Source organism: Bos javanicus, chromosome 14 (genome assembly GCF_032452875.1).
Source record: "Bos javanicus breed banteng chromosome 14, ARS-OSU_banteng_1.0, whole genome shotgun sequence".
Lineage (NCBI taxonomy): Eukaryota > Metazoa > Chordata > Mammalia > Artiodactyla > Bovidae > Bos > Bos javanicus.
This window is the reverse complement of record NC_083881.1, coordinates 57,070,616-57,096,359: the sequence shown is the minus strand read 5'-3', so window position 1 is coordinate 57,096,359 and position 25,744 is coordinate 57,070,616. Positions and strand designations below refer to the sequence as shown.

Genomic DNA, 25,744 nt, shown 5'->3' with positions numbered 1-25,744 from the left:
GGCTTTTTCTGTTTTATGTGTATAGACTCATATAGGGCTTCCCTGGTGGCTCAGATGGTAAAGAATCTGCCAGCAATGCAGGAGACAGGGGTTCGATCCCTGGGTTGGGAAGATCCCCTAGAACTTTTATATTTTTACATTTTACATTTAAATGTACTAATATTTTGTGTTAATTTTTATATAACATGTGAGGTTTAAGTTGAAACAGTGTTTGTTTGTGGATAGCCAACTGCTCCAGCACCATTTATTGAGAAGATTATTTATCTTTCACTGAATTACCTTTAGAAAAAAAATCAACTGGCTATATATGTCTGGGTTTATTTCTAAGTCCTTTCTTCTATCCCACTGATCTCTGTGCCTCTCCTTTAACCAGTTCCACTACAGTCTTAGTTTCTATAGTATATCATCCTTGAAGTCAGGTGGAGTGATTCTTACCAATTTATTATTCTTTTTTAAAATTGTTTAAGCTAGTCTAGTTCCTTTGCTTTTCCATATAATTTTAGAATAACACTGCCTAGCTACATCTATAAAAAATCTTGCTGAGATATTTAGAGGTTCTGCATGTTAATCCGGGGAGAACTGACATGTTTACAATGCTTTACTATATTGAGACTTTAAATCCATGGACATGGTTTGTCTTTCCATTTTAGATCTTTTATTTCTTTCATCAGTGTTTTATAGTTTCCAGCATACAAGTACTGCATATTTTATTAAATTTATATCTATTTAAGTTTTTGAGTGGCTATAAATGGCATTTTTATTTAATTTGGGTTTCTATATTTTCATTGTTAGAATATAGAAATTTTTTTTTCTTTTTTTTGGCTGCACCATGCAGCATGCAGAACTTCCCTGACCAGGGATCTAACCCACGCCCCCTGTAGTGGAAGTGCTGACTTTTAACCACTGGACCACCAGGGAAGTCTGATTTTTGAATGTTTATTTTATATCCTGTTAACTTCCTGAACTCACTTATTACTTCTAGAAGTTTTTGGTAGATTTCTTAGAGTTTTTTTTTTTTTTTTTAAACATAGACCATCATGTCATCTGCAAATAGGGGCAGTTTATTTCTTCCTAGTTTATATGTCTTTTATTTCCCTTTTTTACCTTATTTCTCTGGCCAGAACTTTTTCACAATCTCTTCTGGAAAATAGAAGAGGAGGGACACTTCTCAACTTATTCCATGAAACCCCTATTACCCTGATACTGAAATAAGACAAAGACAGTACAAAAATGAAAACTACAGGCAATTTCCCTCATGAACATATGAGCAAAAAATTCTTAACAAAACATTAGAAAATAAAACCTAGGAACATATAAAAAGAATTACACTATGAACAAATAGAGTTTATTTCAAAGATACAAGACTGGTTCAACATCTGAAAATCAATCAATATGACCCACCATAATAACAGGGTAATGAAAAATCACCCTATCCCGATAACTGATACCAAAAAAGCACTTGACAAAATGTGACACCCATTTATGGGTTAAAAAAAAAAGAAAAACAAAACACTTAGAAAACGAGGAAGAGAGGGAATCATCCTTCATTTGTTAGTTATGAAATCAACACATTATAGATCAAATTAGACCAAATGATGTGTGTTATCTATTTCCTTTATGAATAAGGCCCTGTTAAAGGGCTGAAGATACACTATGTCACTATACATATGCTAAAATACAGTAAATTCAATTACTTAATACATAGTGGATAAAGTCCATCAGCGGAGAAGGCAATGGCACCCCACTCCAGTACTCTTGCCTGGGAAATCCCATGGACAGAGGGGCCTGGTAGGCTACAGTCCATGGGGTCGCTAAGAGTTGGACACAACTGAGCGACTTCACTTTCACTTTTCACTTTCATGCATTGGAGAAGGAAATGGCAACCCACTCCAGTGTTCTTGCCTAGAGAATCTCAGGGACAGAGGAGCCTGGTGGGCTTCCGTCTATGGGGTCGCACAGAGTCGGACACGACTGACGCGATTTAGCAGCAGCAGCAGCAAAGTCCATCAGACAAAAAGGAAATGTTATATAATGATGAGTCCATGAGGATACTGGTTCAAAATATATTTCATCCCTTGATTTGGAAAGTCTGTCTTAGAAACGAGGTGAGATTCTTGTGTTTTAATCCCCACTTTCTTTAATTCATTCATTCAATATCTATTGAAGGCATTACTATATGATAGGCACTGCTCTAGATATTGTAGGTAGAGAATGAAATAAACAGATCAACTTTCATAACTTTCATACCACACTGCTTATATTCTGATGACAGGATAGAGAAAAATCAAGCTAAATTATTAACATATACCACATAGTATATTACTTGGGGACCAGTGTTATTACAAACTAAATAGGAAAATAAGAGAGGGAAAACTGTGATGAAGGTGGATTTAAATAGGATAGTCAGGACAAACTCACTGGAAAGGTAAAATATGAGCTAGTATTTAAGGAGACAAGTATGCTAGGCAAAATAATGCCTCTCCCCAAAGATATCCTAATCCCTGGAATTTTAAATGTGTTATCTTACATGGCAAAAGGGACTTCTCAGATATTAATAAGGTTACCAACCCTGAGATGAAGAGATTATCCAAGTGGGCCCAATCTAATTACATTGAGTCCTTAAAAATCAAAGCACCTTTCCTGGCCTGGGTCATACGGATATACGACAATGGGAGAAGGATCAGAGAGATACAATCTTTTTTGCTTTGAAGATGAAGAAAAAGTACCACAAGCCAACGAATGTGGGTGACCTCTAGAAGGCGGAAAAGGAAAGGAAATTAATTTACTTCTACAGCCTCCAGAAGAGAACACAGACCTCCTAACATCTGGATTTTAGGCAAGTGAGACCTGTGTCTAACTTGTGACCTACAAAACTGTAACATAGTAAATCTGTGTTACTTTAAACTATTAAGTTTGTGGTAACCTATTACAGTAGCAATATATTCTAAGTCACTTCAGTCGTGTCCGACTCTGTGTGACCCCATGGACGGCAGCCCACCAGGCTTCTCCGTCCCTGGGATTCTCCAGGCAAGAACACTGGAGTGAGTTGCCACTTCCTTCTCCAATGCATGAAAGTGAAAAGTGAAAGTGAAGTCGCTCAGTTGTGTCTGACTCTTAGCGACCCCATGGACTGCAGCCCACCAGGCTCCTCCGTCCATGGGATTTTCCAAGCAAGAGTACTGGAGTGGGGTGCCATTGCCTTCTCCCATAGAAAACTAATAGAGTGAGCTTATGAATCAAGGAGCAGTGGAAAGGTCAGTGAGTCTGGAGAAGTACAGAATTAGGAGATGATGTCGGAGCAGAGCAGAGGAGATAAAGATTAGAAAGGGCCTTGGTGGCCAGTTTAACAACACTGGTTTTTATTCTGAGATGAGAAGCCACTTTGAATTCTTAAAACAGAGGAGTATGATCTATCTTACAATCTTAAAGGGATAGTTACTCTGTGGAAGGGCAAGGACAAAAACCTAGAGCTCACTGGGGAGGCTCTTTGAATGAGCCAGATGATGGTGGCTTCAATAAGGGCAACAGTTATGGAGATAAGTGCTCAGGTAAATATTTTGAAGCTGAGGCCAAAAGATTTCCTGGTGTCTTGAATGATGTGTGTGAGAGATGTCTCGAGGTTCTGACCTAAGGAAATGCACAACTAAGTTTTGTTAACTGAGATGGAGAAGACTATGTGCAGACTTAGGAAAGAGAGAATAGAAGCTTAGCTTCAGACATGCTAAATTTGAGATACTTATTGAAGAGACGGCTGGTATGTAGTTGGATATATGACTTCTAGAGTTAGGGACGTGGTCCACAATGGAAATATAAATCAATATCATCAGGGGGAGTTAGGTGGTATTGGAAGATGTGAGAGCAGAGGCAATCACCAAGGGAACGAGGGTGGGCAGAGAGAGAAAAGATCTAAGACTGGACCCTGAAAAGCCCTAAAGTCAAGAGATTAGGAATGAGCAAAAAATCCTGAAGAGAGGTAGCCAGTGAAGTAGGAAAACAAAACAAAACAGGAAAGTATGTATCTTGGAAACCAAGTGAAGTATGTTTCAAGAATGTGGGTGCGTGTGTGTGAGCTCAGTTGTGTCTGACTCTTTGAGACCCCATGGACTTTAGCTCGCCAGCCTACTCTTTCCATGGGATTTTTTTCAGGCAAGAATACTGCAGTGGGTTGCCATTTCCTACTCCAGGGGATCTTCCCAATCCAGGAACTGAACCCGCATCTCCTGTGTATCCTGCATTGGCTGATGGATTCTTTACCATTGAGCCACCACCTGGGAAGCCAAGAAGATGGGTGATCAATGACAAATGTATTTTTTAAATCAAGTAATATGAGGACTAAGAATTGACCAGTGTTTTAAGCAACATGAAAGTAACAGATACTCTTAAAAAAAAAAAAAAAAAGGTAGTTTCAAAATAGTGGGAATGTGGAAATGTGGCTAATAGCTAAATCAGTCTTGGAGAAGGAAGAACCTGTAAAAAGCATTTAAAAATGTTGTGCATTGCATTTTCTGCTAATGTTATGGGAAAATGAGGACACAGATTTAGACCTCCCCCAGTGCTAGTGTGAAGTATGCTAACCTGGACACACTGAACTTACAGATATTGGCTTTGGTCTTATTTTTATATCTTGTTATGCCAGTAGAGTTACTGAAACAATATCTTTGTACTTGCCAATAAACTATCCTAAACTATCTTTGCACAAATAAGCAAGATTTACTCTAAAAAGTACTGCTGCCAGAAAACTAAGTCTAACTATATACATATGAATGCAATATAACCCCCTTACTTGGCTTGATAAGGTTTTTTTAAGTGAATTACTTTTCTCTTTTATGGTAAAAACTTTGTAGTTTCCTATTAAAAGGGGCGGCAGGAAATGTATGCTTGGAGAGGGATATGTTTTTTGTTTCATTTTTTCTCCTTAAGTATTGTGGGTTTTTCCCTCTTTGACCACTTGTAGAAGACGACCTCCTGAGTAGTACAGAATGACTTGGCAACATCTTTAGAAATAAAAAGCAAAATCCTGTTGTTTGAGGATTTTCTAGCAATATTATCTGGAGAATTGTTTTTCTTCTGGGCTTATACATGGCTTTCCTCATTTCATCAAATATGGCAGAAAATGTTACTGATGAGTAACTAAAAGTTTATTTTATCTGAAGAAGTATGATGAAAGGGAAACAATTGAATTTGGCACTTTAGAAAGTATGGTTTCAAAAAACATTCTCAAATAGTTACACAAATTTAGTATATGAGCAAGGTGACATCTCATGTCAGTAGGTAAAGAATTTTTTAAAGTAAATTGTGTTAGAACAATTGTGTGTCCATCCAGAAAAAGATAAGTTGGTTTTATACTTCTTACTATACACAAAGGTAAATTCCATATCAATTTAAGTTTACATTAAAAATAAATAAATTATTAAGAGAAAATATATCCTTAGGTTAAAAAAGGCCTTTCTAATTTACAATCTTGAATCATTTAAAAAATTGCTAAAATTAATCATTTTGACTACCAAAAATATAAAAAAGTCTGAATACCAAATTGAAAAAAAAAGGGCACAAAATCAAAAGGCAAATGACAGAGAAAAAGTTATTTGTAATTTATAACTTAAAAGACAAATGCCAAAACAATCTTGAGAAAGAAGAACAGAGCTGAGAGTATCATGCTCCTAGATTTCAGACTATACTACAAAGCTACTGTAATTAAAACAGTGTAGTTCAGGCACAAAACCAGACACAAAAATCAGTGGAGCAGAATAGACAGCCTACAAATTAACTCACACACCTATGGTTATTTAATCTATAACAAAGGAGGCAAAAATATACAATGGGAAGAGACAGTCTCTTCAATAGGAGGTGCTTGGTAAACTGGACAGCTCCATGTAAAAGAATGAAATTAGAACATTTTCTCACACCATGAAGAAAAATAAACTCAAAATGAACTAAAGACCATTAACCATAAAACTTCTAGAAGAAAACATAGGCAGAACACTTTGCATAAATCATAGCAATATTTTTCTTTTTGGATCTGTCTCCTCAGGCAAAGGAAATAAAAGCAAAAATAAACAAATGGGACCTGATAAAATTAAAAACTTCTGTAGAACACAGAAAACCATCGATAAAATAAGACAACCTACTGAATGAGAGAAAAATATTTTCAAATGATATGACAGATAAGGGATTAATATCCAAAATATATAAACAGCTCAAATAACCCAATGCCAAAAACAATCCAATTAAAACATGGGCAGAAAACTTGAACAGACATTATTTCCAAAGAAGACACACAGCTGGCCAACAGGCCCATGAAATTATGTTCAACTTCATTAATCATCAGAGAAATGCAAAATCAAAACAATGGTATCACCTTACACCTGTCAGAACTGCTATCATCAAAAAGACAACAAATAACTGATGTTGGTGAGAATGCGGACAAAAAGGAACACTTGTATACTATTCATAGTAAAGCAAATTCATGCAGCTACTATGGAAAATATGAGATTTCCTCAAAAAATTAAAAATAGAACTATCATCTGATCCAGAAATTCTACTTCTAGGTATATATGTAAAGAAAAGAAAAACACTCATTTGAAAAGATATATCCACACCAATGTCCATAGCAACATTATTTACAATAGCCAGGACATGAAAGCAACTAAATGTCGATCAATAGATTGAACAGATAAACACTCACACACACACACACACACTGAAATACTCCTCAGTCATAAAAAATAAATTTTGCCATTTGCAACAACATGGATGGACCTGGAAGGTATTATGCTTAGTGAAATAAGTCAGACCAAGAAGGACAAATATTGTACCTTATCATAAATGTCAAAGCTAAACAAAGAATTAAGGAAATTAAGAGGTACAACCAGTCCATTCTGAAGGAGATCAGCCCTGGGATTTCTTTGGAAGGAATGATGCTAAAGCTGAAACTTCAGTACTTTGGCCACCTCATGCGAAGAGCTGACTCATTGGAAAAGACTCTGATGCTGGGAGGGATTAGGGGCAAGAGGAGAAGGGACGACAGAGGATGAGATGGCTGGATGGCATCACTGACTCGATGGACGTGAGTCTGAGTGAACTCCGGGAGTTGGTGATGGAAAGGGAGGCCTGGCGTGCTGCAATTCATGGGGTCGTGAAGAGTCGGACATGACTGAGTGACTGAACTGAACTGAACTGACTGAAGAGGTACAAATTACTATGTATAAAATATGATACGAAGATATATTGTATAGCACAGGAAATATAGCCAATACCTTACAATAACTTTAGATGAAATAGAAACTATAAAATTTTTGAAGCACTATGTTGTATACCTGAAACTAACATAATATTATAAATCAACTACACTTCAATAAAAAATTAAAATAAAGGAATTTCCCAAAAAAAGAAAAATGCAAACTAAGGCTACATAAAGCAATCAGTCTAAACAATCATAATGGCATAAATTCAAAAGTTAGACAATACCAATTTGTGGGCAAGTTTATAAGGAAACTGACAATCTTATACATTACAAATGAAAGTGAAAAATAATACAATTACTCTGAGGAGAAATATGGCAGTTTTTATTTAATTATAAATGCATTTATTCTTTCACCCAAGAGTTTGCTTTGTGGAATTATAAAAACACGAGTATGAGATGATGTATGTTCAACTGTTCCCTAAAACCTTGTTTGTAATAGAAAAAAAGATAAATGCAATCAAACTCAAAAACTTACATACTGTAAAACATTCACCCAAGGGAATACTATACAGTTGTAAAAATCAAGAATGAAGCTCTCTCTGTATGGACAAGAAAAGAGCTCCAGGATATATTACCAACTGCATTTTTAAAAAAGTCATATAACAGGGCATACAGTATGGTATCTTTTGTTTATAAAAGTGGGGAGACTACAGTGGACATGGACTGGGGTTGGAGAGAAACTTCTTAATGATGTTATAGTTGGATTTTTTAATCATATAAATACACAAACAATCCAAACAAAAAAGAAATAAAATAAAAACAAAGCAGAACTGGAGTCAAATCCTGATTCACTCATAGACTATGTAACCTTGTATAGTAACTTAACTATGATCCTGAGCTTGGTTTCTTAGTCCATAAAATTGGAAAAACATGCCTTGTTTATTTATTTTTATTTTTAATAGATGATGGAAAACATATGAAAACACTTTGAACCACGAAGTGATAAGAAAGGAAGACCTATTATCTTTTCAGTTTTCTTAAAACAAGTTGCAGGCCTACATACAAAACAAAGCACAATCTAATCAAGCCAGTTTATGGACACAGAAACCTCTAATACTCAGTATATGTGCTTTATTCATTCTTCTCATTCTCTATTAATTCTTTTCATTTTTCTAAAATTTTATTTTACTCATAAAATCTTTTCTTCAGGCCTAGATACAGTTACAGAACAAAAAGTAGGGACAAACGAGCTGAGTCACTGGAACAACAGTCCCTCCAAATTCTTCCCTCTGGGGTGTCACTCAGCTGCTTCTCCTCTCTTGGTGGCTAGCTGGTTGCAAGGACCCCTCTGGCCTCCTGTCCAGCTGCTATCCAGAGAATCCATTGCTATCCACGATAGCTTCACATTCTCATCCTTGTCTACTAATTTTGCCATCTCTGCTGTCCCCTCCTCCACCAAGTTTGCTACTTCCGGGCTCCCACACCTCTGAGGAAGGAGCCAAGTTCAGGGGCCAGGAATGAGTCATGGGAACAGCTCCTCAGACAGGCCTCCCAAATGCCATGGCTTCTCCTGGTTCCACTGGTCTGCCTTGTACAGAGTGGGTAAAACTCCTCCTAAGAAGCCAGGGTGAGGCTGAAACTTGCAGGGCCCAGGCACCCTGTGATAATCTTGCCATAACCTGAAGTGTGATTTTTTTTTTTTTTTCTTTAGGTCTTGGGCACCTGTTCCCCACAAGGGAGCTGCGCTTCACATAAGGAAGCAATTTCCAACATTCCCATCCCTTATCTTTGGTTAGCAGTGAGGGGGCTTGGTGTCCCCTTATCATCTCTGCCCCCGTCCCCCCAGTCTCACTCCCTCTCTGCCCCTCCACTTGTGGACAGTCTAATTTCCCAAGTGGATGGACACATGCTTCCAGGTTTTCCTCTCCCACGTATCACCAGTCTATGGGGGTTTTCTCTACAGCCATATCTCTTGATTCTGACCAATTCTTCATTTAAAAAGAATGATTTTGGGGGCAGCTACAAACACTGTAAATCTTTTCTGAGATCATTGCTAAGAAAACTTATAATTTCAGAACAGTAATTCCCCAGCCTTGGTTGATGAGTATCAGATTCTCCAAAAGACAACAACCCCAAATTTACCAAAATTCCCTCTAAAAATATTTTTTAAAGTTAAATCATTTTATGTATGACTGTCATGTGACACTCTAAGCCCTACCATAAGCAAAGGGCAAAGTCCCTCAAATCTCACACATACACTATTAAGTATCTTTTCCAGTTATGGGGTTAGTCAGAAAGGAGAAAGAATGTTAATACAATTTTTTAAAAATCAAGAAAATAAAGTTTTTAAAATCAAAATTATTCAAGCTAACTTTTAAAAGGACAGATCATAAAATCATAGGATAAACATATTTCTAAATGGCAGAATTAATATATATACATATATATTATTTTGGTGAATCTTGTATGAAAAGGAAGGAAAGCATAGATATATATCTTACCAGATTGTTATACACTATGGAAAGAAAGAGCATGCATCTCTAATACCGGTGGAACACACTATATATAAATACAAGGCTGACATGTTCGGTAATACTTGGGAATTCAAAAATGCATAGCCATCTGCTGAATTACTTATCTGGAGTTCAATTTGGTAAAAATGTCTGTTTCTTATGCATACCCAAAGTCCCCACTAAGAACTGAGACCAGAGAATTACTGTGGTTTTACTACAAAGTTTCAATGGGTTTCATAGAAACATTTCTAGATTACACTGGAAATTGTTATAAATATTTCCTTATGCCTCTGTCTTCCACTCAGCTGAAAAGAATCTCTTTTCTTTCTGATCTTCAGTCATTGCTGAAGTGCTACCTATCTGTCCTTGTAATGGCTCCTGGATGCCATGTCCTGCAACCTTGTGCCGTGACCTCAGCATGACAGCTGTTCCAATGGTCTTGGCTGAGGCTGTTGCATTTACTCACCCAAAGAAGCAGAATGTTGGCTCCGTGCACTTACTGTATGCCTGCTACCCCTGGCTGTCAGTCTCCTGACAGGTTGCTCTGTCAAGCTTCCCAGGTAAAGGTCCTAAGGGAGGCTTTTCCACACAGATGGACTGCACGATGTGACCAACATCTCCTTAGCATGAGAGCAGACATTGTTGCCCTGAACCTTGAAAGTTCATGCTTATGAACCCCAAGTGGATCTACAAATAGCTAGAGTGAGAATAGTGAGAATAATTATATCCATGCAACTCTAGGTGAATTATGAACACAAAGTACAGGTTAGGGACCCCTTGACAATTAGTCTAAGATTCAGATAGTTACTAACTAAGAAAATAAAGTATTCTTAGAATACTATTCGAGTCATTTTTAGAGGCTCAAAAAACACATAGCTTTAAACAAGGGAAATTTTAAAACATCATAAAATTCTGGCATTGAATGATTTAAAATAAACTTTATTTTGCAGATAAGGAAACTATAACTCAAGGATTTTCCCCAGGTCACCATGGCTTTCAACTAGAAGCCATACTTCCCCATACTTTTATAACACGTATCTTGAAAGAGAGGCTCCAAATTAGGATTTCAGTATCTAAGTACTAAAAGCAAATTTTATTCTTTGCTTTTAATCTTTATTTCTGATGTCCACTTAATAGCAACCTTCCTCTCTTTCGTATCTTCACAGTCTTACCTGATTTTCATAAAAAGTATCTTCCTCTCCAATTAAAAAAAATAAAATAAAATAAAAAATTTTTTTTTTAGAAAAGTACCTTCCTATCCAATGGTGGGGTTATTTGACACCTTAAGGGATTTGGAGACCTTCAGGATAAGTTCCTACATGCCAAACCATATAAAACATGACTATAAATAACCATGGCTATAAAAACCAGACTACTTGTCCACGGCCTAAGAAGAATCAGACCAGGAAAAAGAAATTAGGCAGAAGACCCATATGATGCTAGGCAAGCAAGGAAGGTAACATGACTTGTTACTCTAGTTACGTCCCTCTATAGCCAATGTCTGTGTATCTGTGTGTGGCTGTGTATGTGTGAGTGATATGGTGAGAATAACTCTTTTCAGCCATCAATATTATATCTGTAATTTCTCAACTGAACAATCTGACACTTGTTAAAAGAGATAAAGAATTCCTAAACTCAGACTGTGGTCCCAAAGACCTGGGCTCAAATCCTTGTTCTGACACTTCGCTTCTGTGTGCTTTGGGGAAGGCTCTTAATTCCTTCTAACTTGGGTTTCTTCCTTTGTGACAGGGAAGTAATCATGTCTCCCTCTCAGGGATCATGGTAAGGTTGAAATTACATAGCACAGGCAAAGGGTCTGTATTCACAGAGGCCCAATTAGTGTAATTTTCATTTGTTTTTATAAAGTAAGACTACATTAATAAATAGGAGGGAAAATGCAAACAGTACAGAGCAAATCAGATTGTTGTTTTTGTTTCTTTGCAGACCAGTGATGTTTAAAAACCCTTTCCAAGAATACTATAAATTCTCCCCAAACTCCAAGTGGAATTCTTCCTAATGCCATTTGAAAGTTCACTGGGTTTAAGAAACTCTATCTGGGGATGCCATATCTGATAGAAGTGCTGGGCAAAATTTTTGGCCTGGTTCATTTTTGACCCCCTGAGATTTATTCTTTTCCCCTCCTCCTCCCTTCTCTCTCATTCTGTTTTTCTTCTTCCTGGCACTGCCCCTAATAACTTCTTGGGCAAAAGGAATTTTTTTTCCTTTGTAATAGTTTGTGCCCTTCTTCAACAGGTCTGGTAAGAACTAAAGGGGATGAGGCATAAATGGATGAGAGAAGGTCATCTACACACCCCCACTCCTCTCAGCCCCAAAGAGTGCTCTTCAGTAACCTCTGTCGTGATTCTCCTTTCCTTTCTAATTCAGCTTTTTCATCTGTTGGGGCAAGGGTGAAAGGTCACTGGGCAGAGCCACGCTAACTGCACTAGGAAATCTCCCAGTAATGCAAGGACATCAGGGAAAAAACCAAGAAAGAAAAAATAGAAGCATGGAGGAGAAACTGCTGCCAAAAATTGTTATTGAATCCTTTTGGATTTATTTAGAGCATACTGCTCTGCATATAAATATGAAACCAAACAAATCTCTAAGCCAGTCTATTTAGACCAATTTGATATTTCAATGGAAACTAAAGCTATGCCTTTGTGATGCCAAAATATCAGGATTAAAAGTGAAAAACTATGTCAATAAAGAAATATCTGTTGAGCCTATTACACAAAACAAGCCCTGTGCTTGGGCACTGATGAGAGGATAAGAGAAGTAGAATAGAGTGCTTCTCTTTAAGGAACTTACAGCTATGGTAGTAATAATAATAATAACATCCTGGCTATCAGCATGCCACCACACACACGTTGATCATTCTCTTATCATTTTGTCTCCTTTTTTTTCCCCTTATAGTCTTTATCAACTATATCTCTATCCATCTGTCCTTCCATCTGTCCTTTCATCCATCCATCCATTTATAGCTCTCTCCCTTTCTCTCCTTTTATCTACCTATTAAGAGATTATTTTCTTCGTCAAGTAAGTTCACGTAAATTCCTTGAGAAAGAGAGCTTGGTTTAGTTTACTGCTATTAACTCTGGTCCAAGAATGGAGCCCTGACACATAACTGACACTAAATAAATAATGAACTAGTGATACAGAACTAATAAGATATTCACAAGAGAAGATAAGAAAATCTTAATAGAGAAAGGACACCTTCATGGAGAAAAGACATCTCCAGCTAAACATACAGATACAATTTGGATGGATAAGAGGATGGACACAGCATGCCACCCTTATACGCCAGGGCTGGAATAGCACAGCATAGACAGTGTGGAAGAAATATTCCCAACCTCACAGTGTGAATGTACAGGACGCCAATGTCTGGCTGCCTGGATTTAGGTAAAGTATTAGAACTATTTCTTTAATTCACAGATGTTAATATCATTCAAATATGGTTTAAGTATGCATCCTATCTTTTTAGAAGCTTGCAACCCAGGATCTTCATTTAAGGAATGAATCCTCATCATTTATCCAAATAATTGAAACTCAAACTTTAGGGAATTCAGAGAATGAGTAGCTACTACTGATGCCTAGCTAGTCTCTGATTTCCTTTTGGATCTATTTGTCCTCCTTGCTTTATAGCCTCTTGTAATGTAACATAATACATACTCCTTTCCCTCCTTTTCACTGAAACCTATCTAATGTATGGTTGTATGTGACAACATGATCAACCTGTGAAGACATGTTGCTAAATAAAATAAACTGGTAATGGAAGGACAAAAGCTGCATGAGTTCAGTTTTACATGAAATGTAAAACAGTCTCATAGAATGAGACTAAAATGCTGGTTGCCAGGGACTGAAAGGAAGAGAAAGTGAGAAGTTTCTAATCAAAAGGCAAAAAGTCTCAATTCTGAAGATAAATAAGTTCTAGGGATTTGCTAGACAACACTGGCCCTATAATTAACAACATTGTACACTTAAAATTTTCTTACAAAGGTAGATTTCATGTTATGATCTTTGTTCTTACCACAATAAAATAACATTAAATAAAAAGAAAGATAATTTAATAAACAAACCTTGCGACTAGAAACCCTGTCTTCTGTTTGTTCTACAGGTCACAAAGTCCCCACACACAAGGCCACACACTTATTCTTTGGTGATAACCCAAGATCCTAGGCACAGGTTTTAGCCCCACAGAAGCTATATAAGAGAGTTAATTTTGAAGATAACTGATTATTGAAAAAGAAACCTATGAGTTTACTCATACAACTTTCATAGTTATTGAAAGTTACTCAAAACTTTCATAGCTTTGAAAGAGTACAAAACTAGAATCTAAGAATCATCATCATTTCTTATTTAAGCAAGAAGTCTCAAAAATAAAATAGTTATATTCCACCTTGAAACATGTTGGCCACTGTTATATGCATGTAGTGTGTCTAGCTATATACACCTACTATTAAAGGCAGTTAGATTTAGGTATAGTTTGAGCTATGTTAAAGGGACCAAATACATGATATAAATGGGTGAGCTGGGTTAACAGTGGACTCCTGATAGAAACAAAGAAGTTCAATTATCCTGACCTTGGATCCTTTTTTAAAGCACACTACAGAATAAGAACAACTCCCCAGCTATTTTGCAACTTAAACAGTTTGGTATTAATTCTTCTGTTGAGGCAATCATTTTTATGTAAATAAATATTTGCTTGGCAGTACAAATTATCATCGTGGTGAAAAATATGGTGGCATTCCATCATTTCTCTTTTATGGGCTTCTTTTTTCCCTGCTGTCTCTTAATTCAAAGGTTCATTTTTGTCCTAGTCTTCTCATGCCCTCGTTTTCCTGGTGGCTCTAGGTCAATTTGCATATGACAATTTACCATTGTACAATTAGGGAAAATGCAATTTTATAAATGTCTAATTCTATGAAAGCAATTCCCTAAAAAGATAGCTTTTTGCAAATTGCTTTTTGGTAAAATAGTTCATGGTCCTCCCTGGATGAGTAACCTTATCCACTCACAAGGACTGAACTACAACTCTATACTCATGTCTCCCACATGCACTTAAATATTCAACTTGTTCCCTAGACACATTAAAATTTATATGTCTAAAGGTCTCCTTCCCATTATTCCTAGTTCTAAGTTGTCCTTCTAGTTTTTCAGATCTCAGCAAAAGTACCACTTGTCACCAACTTTTCCAAATCAGGAACCTGAGTCATTATAGAGTCATTCATCCACTCCTCACCCTTCACATGCAATTAATTGCCTAATCCTGCTGATTTTAACCCGCTAATTAAATAGGAGAAGGCAATCATCAGATCTCTGTTCCCCATAGATGCCTAAGTACCTCTCAGCCAATCACCTTCTCTTCATTATTGTTGTCTACTGATGAAGGTTCGGCCTCTCGTGTCTCTCTCTAGGCCACTCCAGGACAATGACAGATCATATTTAGATGCCTAGAGATTAAAATTAGATTTCCCTTTACATCCTTCCTCTACTTTGCTACCAGAATGAACTATACTCCAATATTTTAAATTATTTTCAGACTCCCTATTGTCTATAGCAATGGTGCCAAAAGTACATCCCATGAAACACAAATCTTGCAAGATGAAACACAAAACTGCAAGATGATCTGTGTTCAAGTAAGTTTAGAAAATGCTGCATAGTATATCCTCATTTCCAACATCATAAAGGCCACTGACATAATAAAGGTCCTGAAAAGACGTGAAGTAAAGAAACACATAGCATTTTATAACCCAGTATATCCCACAAGCCTTTGACTCGTGAGCTCTTTTTTTCCCCGAAGTAACAGCTACTTCATTAAATAAAGTAGATGGATTGACTCTGTCCATGACTCCAGTCTTATGTTTTGCTCTCTTCACCCTACAGTTCACACCCTAAGAGTCCTGTGTGGCTTGCACTCCTCATGAGCACCATGTTCCTTCCCACGTGTCTCTGGCTGATATTACCTAAAATGCCATATTCTAAACCTATCAACCACCTCCACCTTCTGACTAATTCCTACTCATCTTTAAAACACATCTCAAGTTTCATCTTCTTTAGGAAAAGCTGAGCGCCGAAGAATTGATGCTTTTGAACTGTGGTGTTGGAGAAGACTCTTGAGAGTCCCTTGGACTGCAAGGAGATCCAACCAGTCCATTCTGAAGGAGATCAGCCCTGGGATTTCTTTGGAAGGAATGATGCTAAAGCTGAAACTCCAGTACTTTGGCCACCTCATGCGAAGAGTTGACTCATTGGAAAAGACTCTGATGCTGGGAGGGATTGGGGGCAGGAGGAGAAGGGGACGACAGAGAATGAGATGGCTGGATGGCATCACTGACTCGATGGACGTGAGTCTGAGTGAACTCCAGGAGTTGGTGATGGACAGGGAGGCCTGGCGTGCTGCGATTCATGGGGTCGCAAAGAGTCAGACATGACTGAGCGACTGAACTGAACTGAACTGACTGAACCTATGTTTGGTTTTTCTCACAGTGTCCCCCTACTCATCAGAGCACTTACCAACTTTTAACTAAAACTAGCTTTTTCCCTATTTGTGCAATCTCCTCAGGGACCAAATCATTAGTACAGAGTAAGTAATCAAAAAACAGTCACTGAACTGAAATAAACCAACCCATAATGAAAGTAATAGATGATAATATAAAGTTGTTAAGAATTTGTAAAATATCACAGTCCCTCAATATTTCAAAAATATATTTGAAAAACCATTTTCTTTTAAAAATGTTTATAGTATACATCTTATTTCTTTAAATAATGTCTTTGTTTAGTAATGTTATTGATGATCTGCAATAAAATTTTCCTTCTCATCTACATTTGCTTTTTTCAATAATAAATGAGAGATATTTACTTTTTTTTTCTTTGTTAAGAATGAGGAAGAAAAAGGAACTGCTTGAAAACATTCACCATGGCAAGATTCTACTATGGAAATTAGCCAACACCACTTTGGATTTGAAATATAAACACTAACTAAAATCAGTGTAAAGACACTGAATCCATGTCTTTGCGTGACCTTATTTGAACAACAGCTGTTCTTGATTTTATTTGCTTCAAACCTACCAAACCTGTTTGGGCCATGAAGCAGGTCTGAGCCAAGCCTCCTATATTTAGCTGTACATAAAAGATGACAAGCTTTTCTTCTGGGTGCATTGACCTCATGCCATGTTTCTCCCTAAACTTCAACTTCCTTGTATTCAAGATCTAGATTTCCAAGAGTGAGCAGGGATTATTGACCAACTTTGACAATCTTATTATAACTTACTTATGAATACATGTGGTGCCCACAAGTGTAACATATAACAAACGTTTGGGCTATTCACTAATGCTAACTGACCTACCTCATAGAAAAGAAGATATCTCTTTCATTTATTTCATTCACTCACCTGATAAATATATGCTAAGTACAATTATATGGCAGGTGCTATGCTGTCACAAAGAACATAGTATGATAGTAACAGTCTTTGTGACCCCATGGAGAGTACAGTGTGATAGTAATGTCTCTGTGACCCCATGGGCATTAGCCTGCCAGGCTCCTCTGTCCATGGGGATTCTTCAGGCAAGAATACTGGAGTGGGTTGCCATGCCCTCCTCCAGGGTATCTTTCCAACCCAGGGATCAAACCCAGGTCTTCCTGCATTGCAGGCTGATTCTTCACTGTCTGAGCCACCAGAGAAGCCTGATAATAACAGTCATAATGCTATAAATAATAGCTGCATGAATTAAGTACATACAGTGAGTAAAGTGCTAGGCTAACTTATGTATGTTTATTATTGCATTTGACCTTTAAAACAAAATTGTGAGGTTAGTGCATTGCCATCCCTTTGATATATTAGGACACTGAGATTTTGAGACAGTGGTACAGCATTGGAAATCACAGAACTGGCAAACATCAGAGCCACATTAAATCCAGACAGCCTGTCTGCTGAGGAGTCCCTTTGCTTGGTTATCAGGCAAAACAACCTATCAGTGGTCACATAGTATCACTCTACCATCAAACTTTTCACAGACATGTTCCTTGCCTGACCATTAATGTGCTGCATCAAGTAGAACTGACCAGGAACTATGTCAGAGGTTTTGAAGTGACAACAAAAGCAGAGGAAATAAAATTAAAATGTCTATTTTTTAATTAAACAACTTTGAAGCATAGGTACTGGAAAGTATTTGATGAATATTAACTGATTGTGGTTAATGATAAACTGTAGTTAATGTGGTTGTACCGTGTGACCTTTGAGGTACCTTCCAAACAGGAGATTCTATGATTAAAGAGGTGGCTTAATCTAGTTGTTTCTAGATTGCATCTTAAGACTGTCTCTTGGAAATCACATTTAACTCAGGCTATTTTCAAAGAAATAACTTGGACTAAGCAATACACTCAGTCATATTTATAACAAACTAAAGAGGTCATCTGCAAAGGAATGGCCAGTTAGGACATAGTTTGTCTCAGCTTGTATTCTGTGAGAAAATAGCTCAAGATAAAAAACAGAGCTAATCTATTGTATGGCATCATGGAAGGGTGGTCAGGAAGACATACCAATTCATCCAGTTGCATAACAAATGACTTTTCTAGGTAGTAAGCTATTCTAAAATGGTGATGTCTTCTATAGATCCAACATACTAGAATTTGTTTTATAGGAATTTGATCAGTGCAGTAAGTTATGGTAGATCTTGAATGCGCAAAGAATGCAATTCTCCAACATTCATCTTGTAAATATCCTGCCCTACCCTACCCCTTGGCTCACTTAGCCATATATATCGTCCCCACAGGCCAAAAAATAAGATTGTTAGAACTATGTATTTCCTGACTAATTTATTATGATGGTTTTGGGGGTTATACAATATTCCCAGCCCAAGAGCCACTCACTGGCAAGGGAAAATAATCCCTTTTTCAATTAACAAGGAAAAAATATCAGACTAAATTTCAAGCTATTTGACCATTTTGACCTTAGTCTTAGACCTTCTTCACGTTTCCACAAGCTCAGAGGTGAACTCCAAATCCCACTGTGGAGTTAAGTTTTGTTTAAAATACTATTTAGTGGGGGAAAAAAAAACTCAATTTTTCTACCTCTCCTGGAATTTAAATGTCAGTAAGGTAATAACCAGGTGCCAAGGTGATAGGTTGCTATAACATAACATGATCCAAAGTCCATTTATACACAGAAGTTCTGGGCTTTGTGTCAAGAATTAAAATGTCGTACACCAATTCCTATATACTGAATGTATCTTTTACCCGTGGGAAGCAACATTTTCACAGGAATTTTTGGAGCTGGGTCAACCAGTGACCTGAAATTACATTTAAGTCCAGTGTCCCTATGTTCCTTAAAGAGGCATTTATAGAAAACCAAATAAAATGTCTTACATAAGCCAGTAAAAACTGTAGCAACAATATGATCATACTATAATCACTGCCATTGAAAAAAAAATAAAGTTTCTGTGAACAGAACTAGAGAGTACACCAACAATTTAGCTCCTGATGAAAATGTTAAAACTTTAATCTGCCTTAAGAACTCAAATTCTAGTTACTAAAAGCACCACCTTGGATAACAGATCTTGCTTCAAATCCTGCCTTCCTCCCTCACTGGGTGACCTTGAATATGTAACAGAAGTCTCAGTTTCTGCAACTATGCCCCATAGAATTATCACATGGTTTAAATGTGATAATGTAGTTAGAAGTTCTCACTATACTGTTTTGGCTCACAGAAAGGACTCAGTAAATATTGGCTTCTAGTCTACCCATTCAACCAACAAGTATGGAAAGCCTACAATTATCAAGGACTAAGCTAACGGGAACAAATAAAAAAAGAACTTAACCAAAACAGTGGTTTTAAGTTTTATTTTTTTTTAAATGTTTGTGATCTTGGGTATTTTTCCATTGGCCTTATCTCCTCCAATGGCTTGTACACTACTCTATATGCCATACCTGCAATTTCTTTTGATTAGCTCTGGCATACAATAGTTACTTTCTGGTTGACTAATTTTTCTCTGCCACAGGCAAGTTCTGAAAGTTTATGAGGTATATACTCAACCAATAACATAGTTAAGGCTCAGTCAGACTTCCTTACACTTTGGATCACTGCTGAGATCGTATCATGGACATCTGTACATATTGACAGGATTTGAGGACCTTAATGAAAGCAAAATCTCTGAAAACTAACTTGTCTTCCCAATGAGGTGCCTTCACCCCAGAAGAGACGTGTCTTTTTCAGAACCGTTCAAGACATCAGGGGTCAGGATCTCCTCAGGATTTAGCTGCTGTCCAGTCTTCACTTACCAAATTTGCCACTGTGACTATAAGCACATGCCAAAGTGTCATGTACTGCTTTAAAAAAATGTGTGTTTGTATGTGTGCACTTGTGCACTCGTGCATGTGTGCTATGTGCTTTAACACTTACCTGTGGAAATAGTCTATCTGCAAATGACAGAAGAAGGCCACAAAAAATTGTATGTAATGCTGAATTAAAATGTACAATATACATATATAGCTCAAATTAGTGGTTTAATGGAGAAGGCAATGGCACCCCACTCCAGTACTCTTGCCTGAAAATCCCATGGATGGAGGAGCCTGGTGGGCTGCAGTCCATGGGGTCCCTGAGGGTCGGACACGACTGAACGACTTCACTTTCACTTTTCACTTTCATGCGCTGGAGAAGGAAATGGCAACCCACTCCAGTGTTGTTGCCTGGAGAATCCCAGGGACAAGGGAGCCTGGTGGGCTGCCGTCCATGGGGTCGCACAGAGTCTGACACAACTGAAGCGACTTAGCAACAGCAGTAGCAGTGGTTTAATATAATAAACCAATGATGCAATTGCATTGTCTTCTGAACTTGATACTTTAATATTCATATATATATGTCTTATCCAAATAAAAAGCTCTGTAAATTTTAGTGTCTTTGGTCATTACTTTGGTCTTAAAAGAATTTTGACACTAATTTTATTAAATTTTAAGCTCTGAATCAATTTTCATTTTTAACCCTGGATAAAACTTACCTTAATTTTTATTTTCACACCATGACTACAATCCAGTACTGCCTTTGTAAAAATGACTTTAACTTTCTAAACTCAACATCAGGTTATGAACCAGGGTAAGACCTGAGGATTAGATCTGTTTCTAATACAATTCATCTTAAATTCTTTTTTGAAACAGAGTAGGGAAATGTTACTTTCCTAGGCTGGAATGGTAGTCCTACATTGCCCCTGACTAATGACAGGAAACCAATTAAGTCATAATTTCTCTGGGTCTCAGCTTTCTCACTAATAAACTAAGAGAATCATACTACATGAGTACTGAGGCCCATTGTAGTTTTTATTATTTTTTTTTTGAAATGCTGCAGTCATATTTTTACCCATTTCACATTCAAGACCAAGCTCCCAAGGACCTCTTCTGCAGCTGCCTCACTGTACATAACCATCCTCATTCAATCCATCTCAAAACAAATTCTGACAATGACACATGAACTGTACATAGTCAGCTGGCCTACCAGGTCCTTTATGCAGCTCAACATATAAGGTGACACCAAGTTAAGACAAGTGAAGTTCCAATTTGGGTGCTTCCATCTCCCTCCCTGTATCCTGATCCAGTGCCTGTCAAACCCAGGAGGGGCTTGGAGTCAGGTGTTTGATCGTAGAGAAAGCTGCTAGGGTTGGCCCAGCAGATGAGGAAGGGGATGGCATCACTTCTTCACAATCTGAATGACATCCTCATCCTCCAACGTATGGTCTTTACCCACTTTTTGAGGATTGTGTTTCACAGACAGACCCCACACCAGAGCATATTTAAATTCTTTGATAAGATTTTTGTGAATCTTCATGCAGAAATCCTCCACCGTGGTCCTGGAGTAGGGCAGCACCACTGGGGACATGTAATCGGGCAACTGGCCCTTGGATTTGGTGTAAATCCTCACTAGTTTCAGATAGTCCCAGATCTTTTCCAACAGGTCATCAAAATTCCAGCGGTGATGGGCAGAGATGGGTACACAGTGTGGCACCTTATAGATAATATCCAACTCCTCAATGGAAATCTGATCAATCTTATTTAACACATAGATACAGGGGATATAGACTCTGTTTCCTTCCACCACGTCAATGAGGTCATCTGTTGTGGCGTCACTACGCAGAGTCACATCAGCATTATGGATTTTGTACTCAGACAGAATGCTCTTCACAGTTTCAGCATCCAGCTCACTCTGAGGGCAAGTGGCTGTGAGATTAATGCCTCCTTTATCCTTCTTAAAGCCAATGTTGGGGGGTTTGCTGTTCAAGCGAATGCCAAAGCCTTCCAGCTCATTTTCAATTATCTTCTTATGTCCCAAGGGTTTCAGGACATCCAGAACAATCAAGATCAAGTTACATGTTCTGGCCACTGCAATGACTTGACGGCCTCTACCTTTCCCATCCTTGGCACCCTCAATGATACGTGGGAGATCCAGAAGCTGGATCTTAGCACCTTTGTATCTGATGACGCCAGGCACAGTGGTCATGGTGGTGAACTCGTAGGTTGCCACCTCGGAATATACCCCTGCCAGGTTACTGAGCAGCGTTGACTTCCCCACAGACGGAAAACCCACAAACCCAATTCGAGCATCACCCGTCTTGGCAACATCAAATCCTTCTCCTGGTCCTCCACCACCACCACCTTTTGGAGTAATGAGCTCCCTGCGAAGCTTAGCAAGATGAGCCTTAAGCAACCCTAGGTGGTGTGCTGTGGCCTTGTTCTTCTGAGTCCGAGCCATCTCGGCTTCGATCTCCGCGATCTTAGCTAGGGTGTCGCTCATGGTGGCGAGTTGCGGGGGACTCAACGGCCTCCACAGGAGCAGTTCCCCGCCTCACAGTCGCCGGCAGACCGGCCACAACCACCAGGCGCTACAGCAGTGCGCAAGCGCGGTATTTCCTGTTTCATTGTAGTTTTTAAACTCCTTGATTCTTTGGCTCACTTTACAGTTAATGTTTAGATTATTTGATGAATGCAAAACAAACTATGTTTTTATTTAAAACTTAATATAAGCAGTTACAGGGCTTCACTGGTGGCTCAGATGGTAAAGAATCCACCTGTAATGCAGGAGACCTGGGTTCAATCCCTGGGTCAGGAAGATCCCCTGGAGAAGTGAATGGCAACCCCCATGGGGTTGGGAAGAGTCAGACATGACTGAGCAACTGATAAGCACACACACATAAGTATATATATATATATATATATTTTTTTTTTTTTTAAACTTGTGTGAATGTAAATTTGAATTGAGGGTTAGAAATTTTCCTTAAAAATACTTCTATGTTTCAGTTCCGGAGAAGGCAATGGCACCCCACTCTAGCACTCTGGCCTGGAAAATCCCATGAACGGAGGAGCCTGGTAGGCTGCAGTCCATGGGGTTGCTAGGAGTCAGACACGACTGAGCTACTTCACTTTCACTTTTCCCTTTCATGCATTGGAGAAGGAAATGGCAACCCACTCCAGTGTTCTTGCCTGGAGAATCCCAGGGACGGGGGAGCCTAGTAGGAGGCCGTCTATGGGGTCGCACAGAGTCGGACACGACTGAAGCGACTTAGCAGTAGCAGCAATATGTTTCAGGTCAGTCATTAAGTTGTGTCCAACTCTTTGAGACCCCATGAACTGCAGCACGCCAGGCCTCCCTGTCCATCACTAACTCACGGACTACGAACTAACTCCAAATAGCTACATGAGAAATCTTTTCTTAAGGAACTAGTTGGAAGAAATAATTGTGTAAGTAGAGGCAGGATGACAAAGGAAATTTTAAAATCAGAAAAATCTAGATTCAAATTCAAGGTTTGTGGTATCATCCTGGGTATATAATATAATCTCCTGGGCCTCCATTTTTTCACCTGTAAGGTTGGGGATAAGAGTTGACTCATTGGAAAAGACTCTGATGCTGGGAGGGATTGGGGGCAGGGGGAGAAGGGGACGACAGAGGATGAGATGGCTGGATGGCATCACTGACTTGATGGACGTGAGTCTGAGTGAACTCCGGGAGTTGGTGATAGACAGGGAGGCCTGGCATGCTGCAGTTCATGGGGTTGCAAAGAGTCGGACACGACTGAGCGACTGAACTATATAAGGCTGCTGTAAAGATTAAATAAGACATATAAGGCATCTAGAAGGACAACTGGTTCATGATAAACACTCAAATATTATCCACTATCTATTTCTCTGTCTAAAACTCTTTGCACTAAGGACAAGAAATTCTTGTTTCAAAATAACATGAGTTAATTTGATAGACTGTGAATCTCTTCAGTCTAGGAAGGCAGTATTTTATAGTGGTTACCAGTGTGTACTTTAGGGTATTATAGACTTGCATTCAAACTCAAGCTTTGTCATTTATAACCTTTAGGACCATAGGCAATTTATTTAAGTTCCCTGAGGTGCAGTTTTTCATCTGTAAATTAGTTATTGTAAGACTTAGAAGAGAGAATGCAGTGAAGTATCCGTATCATCATAACAACACAATAAATGATGGCTATCTTTATTAGGCTCATGTCCTCTGAACTTGAAACAGTAATTAGAATAAAGAAGAAAATCAATTAATATTTTGAAGGAATAATTGGGCAAATAATTGTTCCTTGGTTGATGAACAACACCCAGAATCTCTGTGTGTCTTCTGGGAGCAAGGCAGGCCCTGGAATCCCACAGCTTCCTATGGAAGGCATGTCATTTTCAAAGACGTCTTTCTTGACATGAAAACAATGCCGTGTAAACCACTTGTGTTCTTTTTATGGAACCAGCTAGGGATTTTTTAAGTCTTTTGTTCTCAGTTAAAAAAACTGTTCCATGACATTTTTCATGGATGTACCCTTGTTGTCTGCAGTCAAGTATTTTCGGGGTGTGTGTGTGAATGGAGTGGTGGGTATGGCTAAAACGTTGGGAAATCTGAAATAAAGGTTAGATCTGTCCCACAGGGTAATCATGAATTGGTTGCATAAAACGGATCTAAAAATTGTTTGCTTACATAAATATATTGAAAGTTAAGAAACACTGGCAGTTAATTAGATTTAAAAAGCAACAGTAACAAAATAACACTAGAGTATTTATACTTTGCAGGGTAGATATCCTAGAATTCAAAAGTACCAAGAGCTCTACTACTGGAACATTTAAAATTGTATCATAATTTTAGACTAACATTTAAAAAACAACAATAATGTGTGAGCTCCCTCTGCTGGATCTTGAGACTGTGAAAGCCAGAAAGAGGTTTCAGTACTTTATATTTACCTAATCAATTGGATTACTCATTGTGATGAGATTAACACAAAGAAGTGATGATGATCCATTTCAAAATTCACAATAAAACAATTTACCAAATAAACTGAAATTTGTTGGGGATACCTTTTTCTATTAGTTTTTTTTAAAGGGATTTTATTTGGTCTTAAGTAGGAGGCAGCAGACTTGTTTCATGTTTTTAAAAAAGAGGCATTGATTTTCTTTGGAGAGGGGTTGCATGTGGTACATGGTACCTGTTGTCAGGGTAACCATGTCCTCTGTCTATACATGTCAAGGCCAGTTGCCTCATTTAGAGACAATCAGACTATCAGGTCAAAGGAAACAGAAAATGCAAATTATGACATTCAGGCTGTTTCAGATAAACTACAATGTGGTTTATCCTGCAACTCAACTCAGAAAAGTTTTCATTTTAATAATGTATTTCTTTAAATGTTACAAATACTACTGTCTTTTTAAAACAATTATGTTCCAGTGAATACGTAGGCACATCATGTCTTTGCATTGGGGGCTTTCTATATTTATTGAACTTGGAAAGGAGATGTGAGGACGAAATGTTCTTTAATAAAATTAGAACTTTTCTCTTCCAGGAGTTATAAAACATTTATCCAGAACTCTATAAAAATATTACCCGACTTAGCTACGGACCAGTTCTGAATAAGGTTCTTTTCTTTTTTAATGCTCAATGACCCTGAATTTAGATGCTGTGTTTAAAAATTACTTGCTGAAGGAAGACTATAATTAATACAAGGAATACTGAATTCCGCTTTGAGAATGGCAAGTTATGGGCTGGCTTTCTGTGTTAATATTAAGAACAGAAAT

General features: G+C 38.0%; 2 protein-coding genes across 3 annotated transcripts in view; both read right to left on the bottom strand.

Moving 5' to 3' along the window:
• ANGPT1 (angiopoietin 1) overlaps nt 1–25,744 on the bottom strand; it is a 469,567-nt gene that overhangs the window by 316,733 nt on the left and 127,090 nt on the right. The gene's annotated exons all lie outside the window — the stretch shown is intronic.
• On the bottom strand, nt 21,158–22,593 carry LOC133260628 (developmentally-regulated GTP-binding protein 1-like). The gene has a single exon (XM_061439143.1). It carries the CDS (start codon nt 22,470–22,472, stop codon nt 21,372–21,374), a length of 1,101 nt encoding a protein of 366 aa, XP_061295127.1. The 5' UTR covers nt 22,473–22,593; the 3' UTR covers nt 21,158–21,371.

Excerpts from the sequence above, each read along its gene's own strand:
- LOC133260628 (XM_061439143.1), bottom strand. The coding sequence starts at position 22,472 with ATGAGCGACACCCTAGCTAAGATCGCGGAGATCGAAGCCGAGATGGCT.